Source organism: Poecilia mexicana, unplaced genomic scaffold (genome assembly GCF_051168715.1).
Source record: "Poecilia mexicana isolate PSO_F unplaced genomic scaffold, ASM5116871v1 scaffold_15, whole genome shotgun sequence".
In the NCBI taxonomy this organism is placed as follows: domain Eukaryota; kingdom Metazoa; phylum Chordata; class Actinopteri; order Cyprinodontiformes; family Poeciliidae; genus Poecilia; species Poecilia mexicana.
This window is the reverse complement of record NW_028263384.1, coordinates 13,628,385-13,651,316: the sequence shown is the minus strand read 5'-3', so window position 1 is coordinate 13,651,316 and position 22,932 is coordinate 13,628,385. Positions and strand designations below refer to the sequence as shown.

General features: G+C 38.7%; 2 protein-coding genes across 3 annotated transcripts in view; both read right to left on the bottom strand.

Moving 5' to 3' along the window:
• Window positions 1-822: 822 nt before the first annotated feature.
• On the bottom strand, window positions 823-2,959 carry gnrh3 (gonadotropin-releasing hormone 3). Its single transcript, XM_014980758.2, has 4 exons — window positions 2,801-2,959; window positions 2,485-2,627; window positions 2,218-2,295; window positions 823-1,015 (listed from the first exon to the last, which is right to left on the bottom strand). Exons 2-4 carry the CDS (start codon window positions 2,620-2,622, stop codon window positions 962-964), a joined length of 270 nt encoding a protein of 89 aa, XP_014836244.1. The 5' UTR covers window positions 2,623-2,627; window positions 2,801-2,959; the 3' UTR covers window positions 823-961.
• Window positions 2,960-5,767: 2,808 nt separating this feature from the next.
• The window catches only part of LOC106914141 (protein tyrosine phosphatase receptor type E), a 21,596-nt gene continuing 4,431 nt past the window's right edge, over window positions 5,768-22,932 (bottom strand). Inside the window, exons 2-20 of one of the 2 annotated variants that reach the window (XM_014980755.2) lie at window positions 19,176-19,247; window positions 17,025-17,121; window positions 16,555-16,628; window positions 15,980-16,116; window positions 15,714-15,804; window positions 15,518-15,594; window positions 15,392-15,428; window positions 15,217-15,314; window positions 13,872-13,991; window positions 12,851-13,014; window positions 11,096-11,231; window positions 10,763-10,912; window positions 10,186-10,279; window positions 9,712-9,788; window positions 9,437-9,571; window positions 8,463-8,588; window positions 8,222-8,373; window positions 5,998-6,133; window positions 5,768-5,895 (exon numbers count right to left, since the gene is read on the bottom strand). In XM_014980755.2, coding sequence (XP_014836241.1) covers window positions 5,821-5,895; window positions 5,998-6,133; window positions 8,222-8,373; window positions 8,463-8,588; window positions 9,437-9,571; window positions 9,712-9,788; window positions 10,186-10,279; window positions 10,763-10,912; window positions 11,096-11,231; window positions 12,851-13,014; window positions 13,872-13,991; window positions 15,217-15,314; window positions 15,392-15,428; window positions 15,518-15,594; window positions 15,714-15,804; window positions 15,980-16,116; window positions 16,555-16,628; window positions 17,025-17,121; window positions 19,176-19,242 — 2,043 coding nt within the window. In that variant the 5' untranslated portion in view covers window positions 19,243-19,247 and the 3' untranslated portion in view covers window positions 5,768-5,820. Of the gene's footprint in view, window positions 5,896-5,997; window positions 6,134-8,221; window positions 8,374-8,462; window positions 8,589-9,436; window positions 9,572-9,711; window positions 9,789-10,185; window positions 10,280-10,762; window positions 10,913-11,095; window positions 11,232-12,850; window positions 13,015-13,871; window positions 13,992-15,216; window positions 15,315-15,391; window positions 15,429-15,517; window positions 15,595-15,713; window positions 15,805-15,979; window positions 16,117-16,554; window positions 16,629-16,758; window positions 17,231-19,175; window positions 19,248-22,932 lie in introns of those variants that run through there. The other variant, XM_088012918.1, reaches the window with a different exon arrangement.

The following is a 22,932-nucleotide window of genomic DNA, read 5'->3' as shown; positions in this document are numbered from 1 at the left end:
GTACCACAAATGAACAAGTATTGTTCTGGAAGTGCAGCGGAATGCGGTTTAATTTCTCCTTAATTCTATGTGCTCTTATAATGTTAGCCTTTTTCCCAGTTGTGCGAGCCAGTTTGGGTTCATTGGTGTGCATTACAAGCGCGCTCTAACAATGCGGGGCCTCCCCGGTGTCAGCACAGTTCATGAATCTTAGCCCCTTATGCACCAGGCGATTAGTATGGTGCTCTGTCTGTGGGGCTTTGCCAGAAAATGAGTTCTCTTTAAAACATATGCCCCCTGCTGATTCGTTTCCTTTCCTGATATGAAATTCCAATTTTTATAATGAACACCAATTTCATATACGGAGAGATGGAAAAAAAAAAAAATTAAAGTTGTGCACTTCGTCTGGTTTTGGATGACTGCGGTTACCCTAAATTAGGAGAACGCCGTTGTGGACGTTGCGAGCAGAAATGATTTAGATGAGTGTGTTTCGTCGGCGGAGGCTAATCAGCAGCGAGGTATACGGGCGGCGCAGAAATCAGCTGGTGTTTTCCACGTTGCATATGCATATGACTGGCGTGGCAGAAAATGGAATTACCAAAAGTGTAACAAATTCAATTAAGTCATTGATTCCTAATAAATTGGCTTAATCACCAGCTGTTGTCATGCTAAGATTGTTGTGTCACAAGTTTGTCATGCTTGTCGGTCGTGACTGCTACACAAAGACGATTTATTGGATTTAAAGCTACAAAAGATCTTTTATATTTCTTTAATGTGGTGACCAGATCTATAAGGTGTTTTAACCAATCTGATTAAATGAAACAATACACCTTTAAGTCAGGGTTGAAACGTTTATTATAATTGATTTATAATGACATTAAAGACATTTTATGTGTTGAAAACAAGAAAAAAAAATCTGAAGTCAGAGTAGGCAGTCCATGGCGTTGATTATAATACAGTTTGTCTTCTTTTTGATGCTCCTTTATTTATTCAGGAACCTTTTGTTTCTGTCAAAATGGCTGGAGCCATCATTAATCTAAAGAAATTAAAACCAGACATTTGTTAGAATTTAAACTACAACTTGAATATGGCTCAGTAAATTAAAACACAATGGAACAATTCATTCTTTTATTTCAGTATTTCAATTCACATTGCTGAATTACACACCGAGTGACAACATCACATATTTATTTCTGTTGACTTTGTGACTGGTGAGTCTTACTGAAAAAAGCAAATAATTTCTCTGTGGCTTTGGGCAACGCGTGTTTCTCGTCTATCGACTACAGCGACATCATGGTCACTAAAAAAACATACTGATACTTTTAGCGGCATGGGTAGGTGATAATTCTTGCTGTGGTGTGAATGCAGCATCTTCACAAAGCTTGTCTGCAGAGGGAAGCATGAACATCACCAAATGTTTGGTAGAAGATTGATGAAACACATTGGACTGATAGCAGCATGACCAGATAAATAAACCCTGAATAAAGTCTTCATGACTGCAAACTAATTTCTGAATAAAATGTGAAAGTTAATTTGATCTGAAAAGAGGGCAATTACCCAGAATCTCTTAAATGATTTTGCTTCACATTTAGGTTGAGGCTGTGATATTTCCTGTTTGTGCAGTTTTAACGGGTTTTTTCCTTCTACTAAACTTTCCATGAATACATCTGGATACAGCAGTAACCTTTTGTGGATTACTCTCCTTGTGAGGCATGTCAAGTGGAGTACCGTCAAGTCTTTTCCATGACTGTGTAGCCCTTAGTGTTACATGTATGTGTTAAAATGTTTATTTGTCTCTAATACCCTAATTGTCTGGGAAGCTCAGTTTTAGTTTGAATACCCAGAAGCTTGAAAATTATACAAAGTTTATGCCATAAATGTATCAGTCTGTCCCCTGAAAATGTTTAATAATATTCACTGTGAATTTGATTTGCTAGAGTTAAAGTCAGATATTGAATCACACCTTCTTTTAAATCAGTTTTTAGATACATTTATATGGATAAGAATTAGCTCTGAATTACGGTCGTCACCCTTCCGTGAGGTAAAAATAAAAAAATATGACCCATTAATCATGCACAAATTCAGTCAGGCAGGAGCGGAAAAATGAAAACAGTGATTGAGCCATTTGTATATTGTCATTGCGATTTTAGAGCATGGCGGCTTCAGGGGCATGATGCACATTAATATTGTACAATTGAAGAGAACATTGAGGATGAATTATGTATAAAAAGCTCTTACATTGTGCGGCCTGAGCCTCTCCTGGGTTTGGGCACTCGCCTCTTCAGGAAGCGACACCACTCCTCCGGTGCCCATCATCTGAACACGACATGAGACATTTTGGAACTGAAACCAATGCTTGAAGTGAAATTCAACCTACAGCACCAGAGTCGGACTTCACACGCCAGTTCTATGAAAGCATTACTCGTAAAACGTTTTTTTTTTTTTTCTTCAATAAAGTTACCACATTTCCTGAAACTCCCAACTCCACATAAAATAATCACTCACCCTGATGGTTGCCTCGAGCTCTCCCACGCTTCTCTTTCCACCTGGTAGCCATCCATAGGACCAGTGCTGGCACAGAGTGACCTGAGCCAGCAATGCCAACAACAGCACCTGCACCATAACTCTGCTGCTTGCCTTCATTAAAGCTGCGGGGAAAGCCAAATATGTAATAAAAACAATAATGTCACAGCTCCGCAGCCCACGGATGCAAACTAACTCATCACCGTGCGCAAGCAGACTGTAATTTAGACCACAGTTAATCAAAACAACACTTATAAGTTCATGGACGTTCACCCAACTTCATCGAAGACTATCTCACCTCTGTGTTTTCCTTGTTAGCATGTGGTGCATTAGCCAGGGGGGGGATTTTATAGGTGTCGTACAAGGCTGCTGTCAGGATTATAATCCCCTCTTTGCAGGTGTGACACATTTACGGACTAATGGGACACAAAACACAACTAATGGAGCTGGCTAAGTGCTCACATATGCTGAGATCACTGCCAGGCTTGGAGAGGCATTAAATATATATCATAAAATGTCTTTGTGATGTATTGGATGCATCTGTGTGGAGGTGCTCACTAAAAAAAAAAAGAAAAAAAAGACATTTGGATGAAACCTGACGTTTATCTCCATCTATAATTTATTGGACGCTGCTTTTAGCAAACAGTTGCTGAAAATCTGCACAGATACAAAAGGCAGAAAAAAAAACATCACTTAAACCAGATGCTTGTGCATTTGTTACACTTGCTGTAAGGCTTTAAATGTCATTACCCTTATCTGTTATTCGTTTAGCAAAAGAACAGATTGAAGTCAACAGTGCAGTTAGCGATGATGAATGACCACGACTGATTTTATGTATACACCAAAAATGAAAAGTAAATAAAAAATAATAAGAGCAGTGATTCCAGTGTAAACCAATTATTTGGATGTACAAACATAGTAGAAAGTTTGCCGTACAACCTTCAATGCTCCACAAATACTTAATCACAAAACTTGCAAAAATATAGTTCCATATAGGCAATTTAGGATTATCAATAACTATTGTGGTTACTATAGAGTGTGAGTTTCTATTTACTATACAATGGATAAACCCGTGTTAAAAAGATGAGTTCTTGTTGCTGTAAAGTGATGCAACTCATTTCAGTTAATAAGATATGTCGTAAGATGCTTGGGATTGTGAAGATTATTTTTAATTCGCAATTTAATGCTTTCACAATCACATTTTTTAAAAAAATATCTAAATTAATTTTTATCATCTTTGACATGTCAAGTCCAAATGTTTCATGTGATTTTCGTTTTTCAAGAATTCGAAGTCAGAAAAATGGCACACATACCATTTTATTTTTGTATTTTCCAAGTTAACTAATTAACCCGAGTTGAGGCGATCATACATTTGTTTGTTTTGGTTGATTTAATGTGCCATATGTGTCGATAATATTTCACAGAAAAACAATTTGGAGATCACTGGAGATTTTTTTTCTGACATCTGCATCCGTTTGCTGGATGAACACACATGATTCCACCTGCTGAGGCACTGATTCATCGATTACTGTGACCCAAAATCGACTCGGAAGCCTGATGGACAAAGCTGTGATTAAATATCAGGGTTATTGTTAATTCCAAGAATTTTTCCTAAGTTGAAATATTAGTTTTGGTTTGTTTTAAAATTAGTCTGTTACTTGTTTGCTCTGCAGAATTTCAAGCAAGAAACAACTTTGCATGTATCATTTTGACTATTAGTTTAATTATGTAAAATATGCCAAATGTGCCGATATTTATATTAGGAATTTAGGAGAAATGTTCAAAGTCATTTACAGAATAAAACCAAAATAATATTAATGTTCTTGAAACATATACGTGTACTTTTGTTATTTCACCTTTATTTATTTGGGTAAATCTTACCGAGATATGAGGTGAAGTCTCATCTTCACGGGCAACCAGTTTTTATTTAAAGCTAAACTGATAAAGTTTGACTTTGAATAACAATAGCAGGAGTGACACAAATTACATGTAGAGGAGAATGGACTATACGCCAGTGGATCCCGTGATATTAGTGACTGTGAGCTGTATGACTCAATGTTGCTGTCATTACATCTTTTAAATTAACACAAAAACATCAAACAAACAATTTGAGGTTTACTTCAAACCCAAAAATGTTTGCATTCAAGTTGCATGTTTAACAATTGTAATTATATTGAGGCTAGGAGTGAACGGTCTTTTCTGGTGAAAAGTGTCTTTTTGGTGCCAAAAGTAGAGCTCACCCAGGATGCCACTCATGCAAGAACCTCTGCTGCTGACAGTAAATCTGTTCCCAGAGTCTATTTTTAATTTGTCCATACTTGAAGGTTTTGTAGGAATCCTGACTCTAGTTTCCTGCCACAGTCTACAGAACATTAATGTCAGATAATTGTCATTTTAAAATGATTATTCCTTATCTTTATTAGTCTTGTCCTTCTGATAAACTACAGAACCATGCAGGGTTTACCTCGCCTCAAACCTTTTAATCAATGGAAAGTAGCTTCTGTGTCAGAAACCTAAATATGACTAGGTAGGTGTAGAAAACAGATGAATGTATTGGACTTTTTATTATTATTCCCTAATCTATACATGAAATGCTTCTTCAAAATATATGTTACATGAAAAAAAAAAATCCTAAAATATATTGCAAACAACCGTCTTAACATAATTTAATTTGTGTCACTTTGTGACAAGTTTCTCAAGATCAGAACTTTGTCTAATCAAAATGGCACCGATTTACACAAGATGGAAGCATTTAAACCTGGTTCGATAAGATATATAAAAACTATTCTCTTAAAAGCAGAACGTGACGCTCGGCTGGGATGGTGCATCTGGATTATTCTTGATATAACGCATTACTTCCTGCCCGTTCCAATACAAGCTAATTGCATGTTGCCAAGTCAGGCACCAATCCACTAATATTTATCGCCACAGGCAAAACAGAAGTTAGTTAGTGAGGCTGAATCTAATTGCAGCAGACAGCAGCTGTTAAGTGAATCCCAGACTGAAAGTGAGCAGAAATAAACGTATATATGGAGTTTTCTGTTTCTCGTTGAGCACAAATAATATTTACACAATAAACTTACTTATTTTTTGCTTATAAATTATTACAACAGTAGCACATAAGTTCATTCAGAAAACCTAATCTGTTCAGATTAGATCACTTGTTTTCGAGAGTCTGCAGCTCTCCTGTGCCAAAAGGTCTCCTAACACTTTCATTAGTTCTGTTATGCCAAGTGTAAAATGTAAAAAGCTATACAAATCAACATTAAGAAAAAAACAAAGCAGACTTTTATTTGGCTGGTGTATATACAAAGTGACCTATTTAAAATTGGCATAGTCTGAGAAAATGTCGATAAAATCCTGGACCACTCTGTAGCAGAAGTCATATTGCTCCTGGAAACGAAAAGCGAGAGGAGAAGCATGAGCACAAACCGTCCAGACAACATAACCACGGACAAAAGTGACATGTTTAAAGCGATCGCGCGTTGCTCTCACCACGGTCTGAACCATGTGTGGTCTTTGCATGCGTAAACTCTTGACTGTCTGAAATACGTCCAGGAGGCCTTCGGCTTTTACTCTTTCCAGAATGTTGCTGAGTGCAATAAAGGTGCCAGTCCGTCCCGCGCCGGCGCTGCGAACAGAAGGTGCAGAATTAATGAAAAGCTACTTCTCGAAATGCAAACGCTGGAAGTTCTTTCTCTCATCTTTTTCTTTGTTCTGCCTAAGCGGTTTAGCAAAGCAGTGCAGCGGGTCTGGCAGCCCGGCAGTGTCAGGCCACATTTCCTCTACAGAAGTGGAAAGTTGTATATTTCTTCTGTTGCATAGCTTAGTGTATTTTGAAGAAGAAAAGTTTCCTCAGAGGCCCTTCAAAGTAGGGTTGTTGGATTTTTTTTTTTTTTTATATTTAGTCACAACAGAGTCTTATATTTGACCTCAAAATGTCTTACAAAAAGCTGATCAAAAGGTATCCTCGAAAAGCATTATGATTATTTTTTTCTGGATGTCTGTAGAGATACAATCTTATTCAGCATATTAGAAGTTGCGATCCAATAAGACTCGTTGGTCAGATTAAAAATACCTTTTGAAATTTAAATTGACAGCCTTTTTTTTTTCTTTTTATTAAAGCCGCTTTTCTTTATTTATTTTTTTTATTGGTTTGATGTAATATTCTCATTTTAAAAGTCATGTTTTCATCAAGTGCAGGCAGAAAATCATCATGATTAACAGAAAGAAAGGCTTCAAACACCCATCTGTCTGTAATTAATCTATGTAATGTTTCACTTAGTAATGAAGCTCCTAACATAAATGGGCTTTTCAATAACTTTTTAATTTATTGAATGAGTCTGTGTATCGTAGACCTTCAAATGTGAATGATATGTGTAGAAATTCAGACAATGTTAAAATAATCCATAATTAGTCCACTTTGAATACTAGTTACTCTGTTAATTATTTAATGGGAAACTTCCTTTTATTCAGTAAAAGATTTTTAAATCTCCAATATGGAAACAGCAGTACTACTGTCATATGGGCTTAAATGCTTCTCCACAACTTAGAATTTCTCATTGTTCCTTCACTCTTTTCTCCCTCCAGTTAAAGCAAGACATTACAACTAAAACATCGGCTTTTTTCCCCGTCTTTGGAGACCAATAAACTTACAATAAAATTTGTTATAAAATAAAATTAAATTAAACTTAAGCAGTAGTGGTTGCATACTCAAGTTGCGATCCTTGTCCTTCAGATTTATGTTTTTGACTCATTTAACTAATTCATTAGCAAATGAATTCCTCATTGAAATAAATATTTTAACATATTAATATACATATGCAAGACCATGTTTCTTTAAATTTATGATAAAATCCTCCCATAGGAAGGAATGAATTAATCACTCAGACTGGAAATTATGACACTGGTTATTTAGGCCTATTAATGCCACTTCAACGTATATTCCAGTTTCTTTACAATGGAATTAAAATTCAGACCATTTGTTTTCTACTTGACGTGAAAAAAGTTAGAGGGAGTAAAGGTGACCTTTGTGTAATGGCACTAGTAATTATCCCCACTTAAAGAGAGGCTAATCCAAACGCCAACACTAATCAGTTTGGAAGCTCAGTATTTGACTGAGTCAATGTTTACTATGACGGTGGGATGGAGAGATGGAGATGTGTGTGTGGGGGGAGGGAGGCAGGGAAGTGAGTGAGCGCGAGAGTGATGTGCAACTCGGAAGAGAAAGTGTAGAGAGACGTTGGGGATTGCAGCGGGTTAGCCCCATTCCCGGGAGAGGGGGAAAAAAGCTTTAAAAAGCCCCTCCTAGACAAGCGGTGATGAAGGAATAGAGGCAAGTGATGACACCATTTCCTGTCGTTAGCTCATCTTATCAGATTAATCATAGTGGGAGTCAGAGGAGATTTCACTTTGAGAGGTTTTAATTGACTGTGAATCAGTGGATTGGATCAATCCCATCGGGGTACGCTGCCTTAGAATCACTTCACCTGAAGCTAGGTTCTGATCAAAGCATTCACAGCTAAGTCTTTATAAGGGATCACATAAGTGGTTTAGGCGTAGAACACTGGGTCTACTGAGAAAACGTACAAGTTATTGTAGGAACAAGAAAAAAAAAAATTATCTGTAAAATCAAAAGTCCAGATTTGGATAACACAAAAAACAAGTGAGGGTGGAAAAAGTAGGAGTACTTGCACAGTTTTCTGCTGATGTTCCTCACCTGCAGTGTACAACTATGGGACGGTTTCCAGACTGCTGCTGCTGCCTCTGCACAGCAGCAATAATGTCAATCATCCCCCTTCCCTCTCCTGGTATTCCGATCTCGGGCCATCCGTGGAAGTGGAAGTGTCGGACGTGTTGCGACTGTTTTTCCTGGAGAACATGTGCAGGATTTAAGTATTTTTCCTGATGTGTCATGACAAAGCGAGATGTACCGTAGATTACTGCACAACATGACGCACTGGCTTGTTGGAGAGAACCATATCTCTGCGCGTGAAGGTTTCACCCCGTGTTTCCAGTTTCAGCTCCACTGTGTAGTCTCCAAATGTTATACTGCCCTCTGATGGCCAATACTGGAAACACTTTTCCTGAGAGAGAAAAAACAAAAAACAGAGAATTTTATGAGACATTTACCTGATTTGTTTGCCACATTCCTCAATTTTAACTGTAAGATGTTTGGGGGGGTTTCTGGCACATTCTGTTGGGTTCATTTCACCCCACATATCCGTTAAACCAAGATCTGACCTTTGACACATTCAGGAATCTGTTTCTAAATTTCATTCTCAAGCAGCTTTTGATGGATTTGGGCTGCTTTCCTAGAATGACGTATTTGGCTTCATGCAAAACATGTTCTCCATTCTCTGGTCCAAATATTTCATTTTTAGATTCTAACGGTGCCAAGAAGATCATTCCAGATGTCCTTCTTTCTCTGCGTTCTCTGACAAATTTCAGTCTGGTCTTCGTGTTTTTCATAGAAAGCAAACGCTTCTTTGCAAACTCTGATGAATGTTACACTTGTGGATGAGCGATGACATCGTAGTCGTCAAATAGCTCACAGGAGGAAAGCCTGAACTGGGCATGTCATCCTAAACATTCTCCACTTGAAAAATAGTTTCTGTGCAGTTTAATGGTTGCTCTACAAATTCTTTTGAGCCTTCTTTAAAACCTCACCAGACTCAAAAACTGGTACAATCTCATTTTAAAGGTCACTGACAGATTTTTCAACCTCTCCATGGTGTTAACACATGATAGAAAAACCTTCTTTCTAGTGCCCTAATTTCCTCACATGACTGTATGTTTTAAGTGTGAGATACAAAAATCCTACCAAACAAGAAAATGCAGACAAAAAATATCTAATAATAATAATAATAATAAAGGGAACATTAAATGTGCAGATCAATTTCTCTTCATCCGTTTGTGCAGCACCACGCTTTACCTGCTCTCTTTCTTTGAGTTCGGTGAGCATAACGATTGAGTGACACCTCCACTCCCACACCATCCTCCAGAAGTCCTCCACAGTGTGAGACAGGGGGCCCTGGGTTGCGATAAAATAGTCCTTCTGCCTGTAGCCCTGGAGGGCGGATCATCCAGTAAACAAGACTTGAGAGCGCGGCAAAACATAATATTTTGCATTGTTTGCAAAGGAAACAATGAGCTTTATTTATACTTTTCATGGGAAATCTATACAGGAGGTTGAGAGGGAGCGCTTACATCAATAAAGGAGGCATTGATGTAGTCGGTGAACTCCTGTCCTCTTTTCACTGAGAGTATTACTCGGTTGAAATCATCTGCAGAGAGGGAAAAAATAAAATAAAATAAAGAGACAAAAACTTTCCACAAGTGATTTATAATAAAATAAAAGTTTTTTGTTTTTTTTAAAGGCTGATAAAGAAAAGATGTAAACATGCTTATTAAAGTCAGAATACAATATCAAATGTCTGTACATTGTAAAATAAATGTGGCTTCTTTCATTACTCTACTTGTAGCTGAAACAACAACAACAAAAAAGAAAAGAAGAAGAAAAAGAAAAAAAAAACACAAGCCCACATTTAAATATCATTGATCTGGCTGACATGAACCGATTCGACAGATATCCATGTACGGCGTCTGCGAAATCAGCGCTTTGATGTTACTCGGATGTAATGCATTATGAAACCAAGCGGGCATAAAAAAAGCAGCCCTTACACGGGATGATCTGAAGCACGCGGTTCTTCCTCATGTTGGCTGGAAGGTTCCCGGTTCTCATGTTCTCCTTCATAATGCGAACGTTGGTCAGCTTCTGATGGGGAGAAAACGCATTCAAACCGACGTGGATCAAAAACTTTAATCAACACAGGGTATGTGTTTAATGCGATTAAACACAGAGTCTTTCTTTTTTCACTCTAAAGCAGACAATGGTTCAATAATGTTAACAACTACAAAAAACTGAAGCTGGACAAAAAAACATGACTTGTTGGTAAAAGGAGGGGTGGGGGGACGGGGAAAAAAAAATCTGAAAAGTAGGAACTGGAGTGTAATTCCGCTCAGTTTGCGATGAGCCATGGAGGATTGTGCATCAAAGCTAAAACAAACTGAAGACGGCAGATGGTGGTGCCTTATAAAGTTTCAGCTGATCCAAAAACATTTTTACTTATGATTTTCGCCGCCAAGAGCTGCACCCTGGGCAACGTTTCCATGATAATATAACTGTGTAGGATGCAGGGTGATGGGCGACAATTCGTTCTTTACTGAGATGTTTAACGGGGAGCTCCTTCCTTCGTACCCTGAATTCCTCCTCCAGGCCCAGCCTGTCGTGGGGGGCCCTGGTGTTGTGAAGCCTTTGCAGATGGCCCTCCAGAGAGCACACATCTAGCTCAGTGTCTCCGTACAGATAGTACTCCAACAGAGCCTGGTAGATAAAGGAGTACTGCATCTGAGGAGGAAAAGATCAGAAGAGACAACAGAAGCCGATTTAGTTCTGCTGAACTATTTTTCTCTATATTTTATTTTTTCTGTATTACAGAACATGGCTGTTTTCCAAGTTTTCCGGTTGTTTACGGTTCCGAGTCGAGCCGTAGGCTCAAGGTGCAGCGGGTCGCACGGGGTCGTCACTTACGTCTGTCTGGATGAGTTGGCAGCGCTGCTCTCGTATTCTGCTCACAAAGCCGAAGACGTCCACTCGCTGCTCCATGTGCATCATGTCGATCATGCTGTCAATGACAATGAACGTCCCCGTCCTCCCGACTCCGGCGCTGCGGAAAACACAAACAAGGGAAAGGTCTGGTCTGTGACAAACAGCTCAAAAAAAAAAAAAAAAGTTACAAAACAAAACATGCACAAAGGAAAACCTTTACTGCACCTTGCAAAACATATTCATGCATCCCGAGCCCTTTCGCATTTTCCTCATGTTCCAGCCGAGCTCCAGTGTATTATGTTGGGATTTTATGCGACAGACCAGTAGAATAATGGCGAAGGGAAAATAAATACATTTTTCAAAACAAATCTGAAAGGTGGGGCTTATGTGCGCACATTTTTTTTTTTCCAATTCCTCTAACACTTTGACACAAAATCCAGGGGAACCAACTGACTTCAAAAGTCAAATTTGCAAATCCACTTGTGAGTAATTCAACCAAACAAATAAGCAGGGAACACAACAGACAGGTTGTAAGCTTAAAGCAGTATTAGGTTATTAAACACCATCCCAAGTTTTGAAATTCTCACAGAACTCTGTTCAATCCGTCATCTTAAATCTGAAATAACGCACTGGCACTCTGGAGGACATGCTGAGATCTCCAGCTTAGTCATGCATCATTTTTTGTGTTTGAGCAGGCATTAGGAGTTCTGTTTGCAGGTTGCCGTCCTACAGGTGACACAGCAAACACGTCAAAAACACTTCACTTTTTGGCAACATCACGTTGCGAGGATGAGTTCCTTCAGCAGGGAGAACTCAACAATAAACAAAAAGCAATCTTGTAGGATAACCCGATAGAAGTTTCAAAAGCTTTGGTCTGGTGGTGGTTCGCATACAGACAGAGCTACGATGGAATGGTTTAGACCAAAGCTCCGTAATGCTGCTAAAAGAGGAATGTCTACATGCAAATCTAACAGAACATTTGTGGAGATTCTTTAAAAGAAAATATATGTTCAAAGACACAGCAATCCCAAGTCTCCACATGTGCAAAGCTGGTAGAGAGCTCCAATTGCAGCGTAATGTAGTTCTCCCAAGTAATTGACGTGGAAGGGACCGAAGGCAAATGCACACCACATTTTTTAGACGCTCACCAGTAAAAGACCACTTTACAATTATGCACTACCTAGCGCTGGTCTATCGCATAAAACCCCCCATAAAATACATTGAAGTTTTTGGTGGTAATGAGACACAAGCCACTGTAAGCAGCCTATATTTGCCTCCCACTTAAAGAAGCCGTAGTGCAGACCCGTAGAACCGTGTGCTTCGAACAAAGGAGTCAATTGTGGCCAGCGAGCATATGCAGAAATGCTTCGCCTCTGAAGTCCAAACACAACACTAATAGATTTACAAGGGTCATTTGGGCAAACTGCACCTCTGGGAGCACAGAGCCTGGATTCCACAGTGGGGTGTTGAACGTCAGCAGTGTGGGCCCCATTCAAGAAGTCAACACCTGTTGCAGCAGTTGCTATAGTCAGCTGCAGATTTCTTTGGTTGGCCATTATGCTGATCATTGAAACAAATACAATTCTAAAGCACTTCATTCTAAAAAACTTCATTTTTCTCTCTCTCTCTATATAAAACTCTATTAACCCTGGGTGTAAACTCAGCTTTTAACTTAAATCAGCAACTCTGTTTCTTTGTGTCGTTCCACTTGATGTCTCCTTTCTTCCTGTATTTTACCTGCAGTGGACAACAATAGGCCCAGCATATGACGGATTGACAGCCTTGACCTTCTTCAGGAATTTTAGCATTCCGATGGGCGTGAACGGCACCCCGAAGTCTGGCCAGCTGGTGAAGTGGAGCTGGGTGACCAGCCGAGGAGCTCGAACGCCATCGCTGCCCTGCTGCAAAAGTACAAACACGCCACAGGTGTTTCACCAGGGATGTGGACACACAAGTCAGTTCAAGAAAGCCACCTACAAACTGTTAAATGTTGGTAGGATAATTCAAAATTAGCATTTTCATTATTTAAAAAATATATATGTATATATATTTCTCACTGTTCTTTCAGGGATACAATGTAATTATCAAACTGAGTTTTTTTTTGTTGTCTTTTTTTCCCTTTTGCCTCACTCCCAGGAGAACATCATTCCACTCTCTTGGTTGCTGTGTTTTCAGAGAGCTAAATGTGAAAGCACTCGTTACAGAGCTACAGCGCACTCATCCTTTCTTTTTTTTTTTTTTTTTTTTTTGAGTCAGAGAGGATTTCTGCGCTTGTCTGGCTTCAGACGGAGAAGGAACAAAGTGAATTTTGAAATGTGAAAGCTTCGCAGCACACCAAGCAGACATCCGACTTGGCAATCAAAAAAAGGGAAAAAGAAACAAACACACCTTCAAAATGCGCGTGGATTCCTGAGGATCAAGTAGCGATAAACTCGGAACATTACGGCGTTGTTTATTTTTCGCTGAAATACGCTTATTTATTGATGACATATCCCGTTTCTGCCATCTGTACCCTTTTAATGTTTTACGTCTAAAATATTCATTTTCTGACTAGGAAACATTTTTACTCTTGGTTTTGCATTTGCATAAATGAAGAAGATAGGGAAAACAAATAGCTGTTTTACACCACATAACAACATCTAAAGAGAAAAATCAGTTTGAAAACTTGGAATATAACTTGTTTCTAAAGTGACGCTCATTTTAAGTTATCATTCGCTTCTAGTAACCAGCACAAGTCTATACCTTGATTTTCACTTACGTATTGAACACAGAACTTTCTGATGGTGTAGTCCACCAGCACAATGACGTCTTCAGTCGCCACGCGGATATTTCCGTACATCCAGCAGCCTTTTTCCGGCCAGTACTGGCAGCATTTCTCCTGGAGAAGGAGAGTGATCATAAAAAAATACTGCAGTCACATTAATTTCTTACCATGGTGCTCATATCCCCTCGTACCTTTTCTCCAACATTTTCTCATGTTACAACTGCAATGTATTTCACTGGGCTTTTATGGGACAAACCAAGACAAAGCAACACGTATTTATGAAGTTGAAGGAAAAGGATCAACAGGTTTCACAATTCTTGACAAATAAAAATCTGAGAACTGTGGCAAGCTCAAGTTAGCCTGATTCTCCTAAGGGGTAAACGCTCAGAACGGTGGTTGCAGCGTCACGCCGTGGGGTTTCCTGACTTCAATAAGAACAGAAGTCAGTCTGAGTTAATAGGAACATGGATGAACCTTGAAGACGGGGAGGTGCAGAACACCGGACACTAGGGTAGAGGTTCAAATTTCAGAAGGACAACGGCCCTAAACATTAAGCTAAGGCTTGCAATGGCTCAAATAAATGCATATTCACCTCTTTAGAATGGACCAGTCAAAGTTCAGAACTCATTCCACTGATAATATGTGACAAACCTTCAAAAGTTTGACTGAGTTCCACTCAAATTATGATAAGACAAATGGGGAAACATTTACATTTTTTGAATGTGCAAAATTGATGCATCACTTGATAATGAAGCCACAACTCTGTGTCGGTCCTTCACATTAAATCCCCCCCCCCCCCCCCAAAAAAAAAAAACACAAAAAAAAAAAAAACACTGACATCTGTGGTTGTAGTGTGAAAGAATTGGACAAAATTCAAAGGCAATGAATACTTACGGTACTTTATCAAGGCACTGTATGAGCAGAGGAATTTATATTTTCAGTGCGTCTTTTAAAAATTCAATCCAGAGGCGGACTAACAGTCGATAAGGTCTTCACAGTGACGTTTCAACCCATTAACTAGATTCTCTAATTATCATGAAGCCTCTCAGGATCTTATCAACAATTACTTCATCATTGATCCCCACTGCCTCTAATCTGCCCCATCAAACTTGCTTTTTGAGCACTCAATTATCCTCGTTAGGCTGAATTTAATTTCAACGCTAAGCGATCCTGCAGGGTGACACTTTTGAATGGATTCCCAGTTAGAAGAGGGGTCAAATAAAAGATAATCAGCACTTTGGCTTACAAGGAAACATAAGAGGTCTCAAAAAAACTTTGTGGTGTTTACAGGAGGGTTTGAAATAATTTGGTAAAAAAAAATAAAAAATTAGGAACATACCTCCTTTCTTTCTTTCAAATTTGTCAGCATCACTATCGTTGTGGTTTTTTGCTCCCAAATCATTCGCCAGAAATCAGCCAATGTCTCAGGCTTGGGACCTGGAACAACGTCGGGAGAAAGATTTCCAAAACACATCAAGAGTCAGAAACTCAAATGTTTTCTTAAAACACTTTACCTTGAGCTGCGATGAATTTGTTCTTCTCTTTATATCCCTGTGTGGAAAAAAAAAAAAAAAAATAACACTCTAGATTAGCTAAGAGAGAATGACTATATTGATGAATTATTGGGTAAAAACACCTACATCAATGTAAGAGGCATTTATGTAGTCTGAGCACAGATGTCCATCGAGCTGACTGAGTATCACCCTGGAATGATCGTCTGAGACAAGAGAGGAGACATAAAGCGAAGTAAGTTTTATTTCTGCCTGCTGCGCTGCTTTTCCCGGTGATTTAGCCGTCAATAAACCCGCGGCCCAACATACACAGACCCTCACTCACATGGTAAAATGTTTGGGTATCTGTTTTTCTCTCTGTTGTGCTCTCTGCTCGCCTCCTCAAAGGACCCATGGTGGTAGTAACATGGCAGTGACTACAAAGAAAGAAACCAATCCTCACATGATAAAGGAAAAAAGAAAAGCACCAGGTACAAAGCCATCTATCAAGATATTTTATTGTTTTTCCACCGTACTTGATATACGATCTGACGAAGAAAAAAAAAAAAAAAAAAAAAAAAAAAAAACGTCATCCACACCAAACAATCTTACATTGAACTCCTCTCTGAAGAGTTTGCCGTCATCTGCGGAGCGTATCCGGTACTCCTCCTCCAGCGAGTCCAGAGGGATCGGGAAGTATCTCTTGGACGGCGAGGGAGATCTAGGGAGGAGGACCACTGTCTGCTCTCCTGAGTATAGAGGGATATACGGTGGTCAGACAGAAAATGTCTCCCAGTGGACGACATTACAAGATCTCGCAGCACCTGCACAAACAAGCCTGATGACTATTAAGATTTCCTACCTCTGTGGGTAACGTGACAGAAATGATTTCTGGAGTCATAAAGTTGGTGCTGCGGCTCAAAACCATCTCAGCTCGGAATTTGGCATTTCCGCACATTTATTTTCCACTTGAAGAAAAGTTTATGTGGCTCCCTACGTGCTATGAAACCTAAGAGCCCCCCCCCCCACACACACACACACACACAACTTTTCCAGCTTTGGCTCATGAGTCTTCCTTTGTTCATAAAGAGTTTAAATTTACAAGTAAAATAAAAAAAGGCATAAAAAGAAAATGGATGCATTATATTTTCATGCTCCGGTGGTTATTTTGAGTGCAGAAGGAGTACCTTGTTCCTCCAAGAAGCCATTTGGAATCTTCTTATCCACGGATGTGACCAGGGCTTTCCTGTGGTTTTTAAACCTGTAACGTAAGAAATAGGGTGAGGTAATGAAAACCATCTGATGAAGGGAGCCAAGTTCAGCGGAAAAAGGTGCCCGCGGAGAACGGCTCAGCGCATGAGATGAGTCAGAAAGTCAAAGGCAACATTAACCATCTCAGGGAAGTAAAGCTGTTCCTCCTCATGCTGTCGCTTCGGAATGTGAAGCCTCATCTGACCCAACTCGTTTTGTTTGCCGTCTTCCTTAACAAGCAGCTGTTAGCCCATAAGCCACTGCTCGCCTCCTGTTTAACCCCCCCCAGGCCCCCAAACAATAACGCCCTGACACATTCAGCCTTATTTTCATTTAACGTTAAAAAAAAAAAAAAAAAGAGGGAGACGGTGAGAAAAGTAATTGTGGGGTGTGCGACTTTATTTACCTCAGGCAGTAGATTGTTAGCAGGACAACAATGATAAGAAGCAGGGATATGATCAGCGTCGAGGGCAGGACGTGATCACCGTGGTGGGTGGGGTTTTCTGCACAAACAACCGGTGAAACAGATGACTTCAAAACAAAAAAGCTTCAAACTAAAAGTTTTTTAGTTTTTTTTTTTTTTCACTTCTGACTTATCAAGAAAGCTTAGAAGTCTCGATGCTGCATAAATAACTCAATTTGTAACTCATCAAGTAAAAATGACTCAATTTTAATTTGCATAATTCCACTCAAACTTTTACCTTACAGATATACAGAAATAACTTGCAGTGGGATTATGCTCACAATAATGATTCAGAACAATTGTTATCAGTAATGCGCTGATCGCTGATCATGCTGCGGTAAGACGTGGGATTAGATTTCTGTGACAACTACTGACATAGTTTACAAGAATTCAGTCTGAGTTATCTCTTAGTCTTCTTGAATTTATCATTAAGACATAAATAAAATATTGCAGTTTCCTTGGGGTTTTATTTAAACGAATCTAATGTGGAACAATCTTTTCTTTTAATTAAAAATCCAGATCTTTTGGGATATTTAGTGGGTCTTTTGTAGAGTAGTTAATCAGCGAAGCTTTATCGCTTTTTGCTAAAATTGCACTAGGAGCTAATATATAAATTCTTTTTGTCCTGTCTGTCTCTGTGTTGCCCTGAAATGAACTGGCATCCCGTACCATGTCTCTTGTCCATTGAATGTTGGTGACAATGGGCGATTGGCTGAGAGAGAATTACTTATTGCTGTTACTCTGTTTTCCAGTTCTTCACATCCAACTTTGTCTGTGTGTGCACAATTATAGAAAATCCACAGGATTACATTTTTTTAGCTATTCTTTTTGAAGAACTTTCATTATTTCTGTACTTTTTAAGAGGGAAAAGAAATATGTTTACTTCTTCTTTTTCATGCATTTTTAATGCTGCTGTTGACAGAGATGTCATAAACGACTCAGCTTGTTTTTATGTCAGCAGCAAATTTTGCCTCATTTCTTTAAACTGTTTCTGTGCAAAGGAAAAGCTGAAACTTAAAAATATACTTTTCTTGTTTGTTTATGCTATGTCTTACAGCATAAACATATAAAAAAATATATTAATAGGCACCCACATTTTGCACTGTGTTGAATTTGACACCACGATTGCTAACTCTGTCAGTCTGTAATGTTTTACATTAAACCAATTAACAAGGCCTTCCTGAAATGTTTTTGGTCATATCATGTCTCATTATTTTACTCCAGAATTAAAATAAATATAGATATATTGTTTAGTTTTGAATTGTGAGTTAAAAACAAATGGACATGTCTTGTCCAGACTGCAGGACGGATTGTTCTCTGACTCAGTCCACCTTCGGTGAGCCTGGACGCAGAGAGAAGGAGGCGGTTTTAAGACTGCTGCAGAAACAAACAGCGTTCAGAAGAGTTCCCAGAGCTCAAGCATTAATTTGTGCAACTGTCTTTCTTTGTTTTTAATTGTGCTAAATAGAAGCCATGCAGTTGTAGTTTTAAAGTCTCCAAATTTGCTGGAAGTGTTGCTCTAAAGGGTATGCAGTGAACTGTTAGATTATCTTGTTTTGTTTTTTTTGTAATTTACTGAACGTTTTTATTTCTGCAATAATTAGCCTTGAGAATATATATTTTTTAAATACACAAGGAACCTATAAATTGTCCATATCAACATTCTGGATTTCCATAGATTTTAATTTATAACTCTTTCCCCATCTGTTTTTATAACTCCTGGACATTTATTGGTTCTAATTGGGTTTTATTTTCTAGATGTTCCACACATCATTAAGCAGCACTATGCTGACGCTGGCTTCCAATTTGGCAGCAGCAGAGCAAAAGGCTGTTTCAGTGTTTTCACTGGCATTCGAAAGTTAAATCAGCTTTTGCTCAAAACGCACAACACGGACCTGGCAAACCTGGGCAGCCGTGGAAATGAAAGATAAGTTACTCTCTCAAATTTCTTCTTTACAACAGCATCACATTCATTTTGTGTGACGATCTGGAGAATTACTCCAGTATGTTAAAACAAATGTAAAAACCTGTGATATTTAAAACATACACGGTTCTTTCTTTAAGATTAGCAGTGCGAGACCTTTGATGTTTTACCTGCAGTTCGGTTGTCATGAGATGAATTGCTGACAGTGATGGAGGATCCAATCAGAAACAACACCATGGTCACTGACAGAGAGAGAAAGAAAAAAAAGCAACAACATTGAACCACTTTTACTGACGAAAGATGTTTGAACCTGTAAGTCTACATATCCGCCACTAGACGGAGCCAAACCAATATAAAACCCATCTGTGCCGTTCATAAAGGGCAGAGATGAGAGCTCTGCTTTGATGTGGCTTGAGGGTGATGTGTGCGAGTTTGTCTGCAGAGCAGTTGAGAGTCCTGCTGGGAAATCTGGTTGCAGTCGTGTTCTGTCAGGCCGACTTGAAAGTGAAGCATCAAATAACCTCAAATTCAAACATCAAACCAGGGAGGAGGCTTTAACCCACAGGTGACAGTAACCATATCCCTTCGCAGACCTTGTGGAGTTGAGCTTCAGCGTTGCTTGTTAGGAGCCATTTCATTCTCCCCCGTTTGCTTTGATGTACTGGAACTGTACTGGACCCTGCTTTGAGAAAATAACACCATTTCTGTAATGTCTCTGGCCCTTTTTAACATCCCATAATCTTATGGGATGAAAAACAAAATGTCATTTTATATTTTTAATTTACTAACAAGGGAAAACTGTCTGTAATGTTGCATGGCCCTTTTAGCAGCTTTCTCCATCTCTTTATTTTGTCCTTCAAAGGTTTCTGAAACTTCCTATAACATCTATTACCTGACTTACCTTTTGCAACACAATACTTAAAAAAAGAAAGAAAAAAAAGCCTCTTGTATTCCTGCTCTGCATTAGTCTGTCCTAAGTTGGAATTTCGAACTGCAGAGTGTAAGGCTAATGTGACCCAAATCTTTTTTTTTTTGTCCACGTATGACCCATATCCAACTTTTTCATGACAGTCTAAAAAACTGAATTCTGATTTTTTTCACCCCCCCCCAAAAAAAAAAAAAATCTGATTTGCGTCACTCCTATATGTGCTACTAAGTCACATACCGTACTTATCCAATTGTTTTTAATGTGTCTGTAGTCTTGCTGATGCACTTTAGCCAACTTTCATTCTGCACTGGAAAAAGCAAAAAAGCTCAGTAAATTCAGACATAAATAATAGCTGAGAATTATAATTAAGAAAGATTTATGTCAGGGAGGCAGATCACATCACAATCACATCACTCCTGGCCTCTACTACACATGTAAACAGGTTACTCTAAAATAGTTGCAGTCAATGCTCCATAAAAAGCCATCGCTATTCATTTTACTTTTCTTAATAGCTTCCTTAATCTTATGATAATACTGTCACAACACTCACAGCATGAAAAGTGGGATTTTCGACAGCTATTGACACCTAGTTCTGCCGTGCGCATGGAGATTGAGGGCTATCGGCAAGAGGTTTTTGTCAGAGTGGACAATTGTAGAGCACTGCCAAGAATGGTCAAAAACGCTGTGTCCGTGTTCCTCTATCACCCCCCTCCCCTTCGGCCTAGCAGAGGTTTTCGTATTTAAATGAAGTTGCTGAGAGCCATGCAAATGCAAATCAACTGTTGAGCACCGGCCTTTTGACTCTCATTCCTGTTGTAGCTGAACCATTTTACCTTCTGTGGTTTTATACAAGAGCTGAGCATGTCCAACGGTTCTGTATCCTTTTGTTTTATACTACAGTTTTCACGGTGTCGATGGAAAGAAAGGTCGAGATTAAACCGCACCTGTTTGAAACTCCCTGCGTCTGGCTGTTCAATCCGAGTGGCCGCTACACATAGTTTAATTACAAACATGTCTCGGATGTGTTCGGACCCACTGGTTTTCGGCAACGAGTTAAAAGCAAAAATAAGACAATATCTAGTGTTAATGATTGCTAATTGTATTATTATTGTTACTATTAATTACAAATCATTTATTTAAAGTTGGTGCTGAAAGTTATTCAGCACTAAGTTAGTGTTTAAGTTAAGTTTGACTTATAAATTAAATTATATGTGTCATTGTATTTTATTAAGTGCTATATTTGTTTTTTAGGAACATAAAATTACTCTGAACATTTGAAATTGCTGGCTAATTACAAGTTATTTGCAGTGGAGACAACTATAAGATTGAATTCAGTCATTCTTAAAGTTTGATTTGTGATTTTGTCTTTTCTGATAGATTTTGTAATTTTACATCCAGGATCTTCAGAATAGCGAAGTGTTTCACAAATAGCCAGTCACTTTTACATTGGGAACAGTCAAAATAGCCTACAAAACTGTACCAACCCATGCTTCTCAGTGGAAACGAGGCATTAGAAGTCCTAACATGGTACCTGGAGCAGGGAGGATAGAAGTGAATAATGAGGCCAGGAAGTGTAGGGCGAAGATGGATGAGAGTAACGAGGTGGAGGACAAGAGATGAGGACTGCAGTGACACCCTATGGAGAAATAGGTGGGTGGTATCAAAAGAACGTAGCAAAATGAAAGGTGTTATGTTTTATGCAAGAGAGTCCAGTGCAGCTGCAGAAGGTTTCTATAGACACAGATAGGTAGTATACATATTTTAATATTGTAAAAAATGCACTAATTGTGAGGAATTATTATGAGAAACTGAATTAATTTTGAATACATCACAAAATCCAGCGTGTAACCTGATCAATCCATAAGCAGCGCGCTGCTGTGGGACATCTGACAGATTTTATGTCATTCCCAGATCCAAGTTTAGGCATCAAAACAATTAGCTGTCACTCAGCCTATGCACCAAAGTTGCTCTAAAAACAACAAAAAAAAGATTCTTAATTATTTTTTCTCTTTTTCAACAGAGAGGACAGGATTTTTTTTTTCCCTTAGTAGTTATGTTTTAATTATTTAATGATCTGCCTTTTTCAGAACTTTTTAATTTATCTGTGGATGATGCTATGCATAAAGCATATAAGAAAATTGCTCACTACATTTTCCTAGTCATTTTTTTTATCTCCAAAGTTCAGTACCTATTTTTTTCCTTCAGTCACTTCCACTTCCTTTCGCTTTTCTCGCCATCCTCAAAGGGGAAAGGTATGAAACGAAACCATAAATTGGGCAAATGTGCCAAATCTGCCTTAATGTCTTTGCTTTGATTTAGTAAAAGGGCAACAAAAGAACTGAGTGTCCTAATTTATCCTCTGTTCCAAGTCCCCTTCTTGTTATAGAGGCCGAAAGACTAGATGGAATAATTCATTGAGTCAATTTATTTCTTGTGAAAATGGGTCATCTGGGGGCCTCATTTGTGATATTTCGGAGAATTTCTCACATACAACCCCCGGGAGGGGATTCCAAATTAAAAAAAAAAACACATTGCCCTGAAGCTTTTGTTGAAAATAGAGCCACATAATAATGCTCTAAAATGTTCTCAAAACAAACTCGATGTCAGATTTCATAAAGCGTTACTGGATTATAAATTATTGATTTGAGTTTTGAAAAGTATGCCATCTTCTACTGCCATCAGAAACAAGTATTTATATTTACAGTATTTATATTTACAGTCATTTGTAAATATAAATGACTGTAATTTATGCAGGACAAGCGCATTTTTTTACATAAACAGTACGCATGCTTTCACATGTAATTTGTCACAAAGCCAAAGGTTATGTGTTGCATGCTGTTAGATGAGCCAAACCTCTCCCCACTGTTAAACAAGCATGCAGTGCCAGCACCTGCTTCCTATTCCCTCCCCTTCGGTGGGAAAGTCGCATCTACTGATTTAGCCCCATGCTACTGTACAGCTCTGTGCAGCAAGGCATGCTGTGCATGTGGGTCACTGGA